This window comes from Physeter macrocephalus, chromosome 8 (assembly GCF_002837175.3).
Source record: "Physeter macrocephalus isolate SW-GA chromosome 8, ASM283717v5, whole genome shotgun sequence".
NCBI lineage: Eukaryota > Metazoa > Chordata > Mammalia > Artiodactyla > Physeteridae > Physeter > Physeter macrocephalus.
In genome coordinates, this window is record NC_041221.1 from 5,360,688 (window position 1) to 5,362,399 (window position 1,712).

The following is a 1,712-nucleotide window of genomic DNA, read 5'->3' on the forward strand; positions in this document are numbered from 1 at the left end:
TTTCAAAGTCCAAGTCTAGAAGTGGGCCCTTGTATACTGAATTTGAAGCTCAGCGAGGAATCAGGCAGGAGATATACACTTGGTTGTCATCAGTATACTGATGGTACTTCATGCCAGGGGACTTGATGAGACCCCCATGGAGAAAGGGTAGCTAGGGAAGAGAGGTCTGAGGTTCAAGTCTGGAGACACTCCAGGGGTTCGAGCTTCACAGAGTCGTGTGGAACCAAATGAGGAAAACAAAGACTATTCCAGAGCTTTCTGCAGCAAGGGAGTTGGCCACCATCGCTTGCATTTTGGCAGAGACTCAAAGGCAGGCAGAAGAGCAGGAGAACCTCATAGTGGAAGAAAGGGACGGCTTCAGTGTCCCTGATTCGAGGCTGTGGGCCTGAGGAAGCTGCAGGTGGGGTAATTAGAGCGGGGCATCCTACGTGAATGCTTAGGGTGCATATTTGGCTTTCTCTGTTGGCCTTAAGTTGGAAGCGGGGACAAAAATTGGAAAGCTGTCAGTTATTAAGTCCGGGCCATTGGGGTCAGTTGTTGCAGAAGTTATTGATGAACTTCCTGTATTGTTACTGGAGATGGAAGTCTAGCTCCCTACACGTTGGACTGACAGCAGTCTGGTTTCCTGGGCTGGTTACCGTAGTCAAGGGGTAGGTCTCCTGGACAGGTTGCTGCAGATTGTGGGTCAGAGTTCTCTTTTTATATGTGATCTGACTATTGCCCATTTGTATATTCAGTCTCTCCGGAGAGTAAAGCAGAAGAGGAGACTAAGAGGGAACAGCAAGTGGTAGGAGGAAGAGCAAGGAAAAACACCATCCTGGAGTAGAGCGGGTTGCCGGGAAGGCGGAAGTGCGGGGGCTTCCGGTCGGCGTGAGCAGCGTGCAGTGTCTGAGTTCCTGAGTTTTCTCAGCTTTCCAGGTAAAATATGGCTAAAAGTTTACGGGGTAAGTGGAAAAGGAAGATGCGTGCTGAAAAGAAAAAAAAGAATGCCCCAAAGGAGCTCAGCAGACTTAAAAGTATTCTTAAAGTAGATGGTGATGTTTTAACGAAAGACGTTCAAGAGATAGCAACTGTGGTGGAACCCAAACATTGTCAAGAGAAAACGCAATGTGTGGTGAAAGATGAAACAGATGACATGAAAATGGAGACTGATATTAAGAGAAACAAAAAGACTCTCCTAGACCAGCATGGGCAGTACCCCGTATGGATGAATCAGAGGCAAAGAAAAAGGCTGAAAGCAAAGCAAGAGAAAAAGAAAGGAAAAAGCAAAGCAAAAGCCATCAAGGCAGCAAAGGGTTTGGCCTGGTAGACCCTTAAAAACTTGAAAAATGCCGCATGGGACAGGTCTTTGATTAGAATGTATACATTGATTTCAGCTTCCACCAAATGGAAACTTTGTTTCCATTTTTTAACTTGGCCTTTTTCTTCAATTCAAGCCCAACGTAACTCCTCAAATTTGTCTTGGTAACTTGAATAAACTATTTTCTTTGATGAATGAAAGCCACACTGATATTTTAATTGAATGCTATCCAATATGCAGGGATTATCAGACATCAGAATTCTCTCGAGTATTAATGCGGTTGTAATCATTCAGTCTTAGGAAAGATGAAACATAATATTATACTGACAAATTTGAGCTAACTCAGATTTAAAGTAAATTATATATCATGTGAAAATATGTCAGTGGATCGTATAAACAGTACTTGTTTGGA

At 43.8% G+C, this 1,712-nt stretch overlaps 1 protein-coding gene across 1 annotated transcript; it reads left to right on the plus strand.

The window, feature by feature from the left end:
* The first annotated feature begins 675 nt into the window (after positions 1–675).
* LOC102985898 (protein LLP homolog) lies at positions 676–1,500 on the plus strand. The gene has a single exon (XM_055086350.1). It carries the CDS (start codon positions 926–928, stop codon positions 1,307–1,309), a length of 384 nt encoding a protein of 127 aa, XP_054942325.1. The 5' UTR covers positions 676–925; the 3' UTR covers positions 1,310–1,500.
* The last annotated feature ends 212 nt before the right edge of the window (positions 1,501–1,712 follow it).

Coding starts and splice junctions, on each gene's coding strand:
- LOC102985898 (XM_055086350.1), top strand. CDS start 926: ATGGCTAAAAGTTTACGGGGTAAGTGGAAAAGGAAGATGCGTGCTGAA.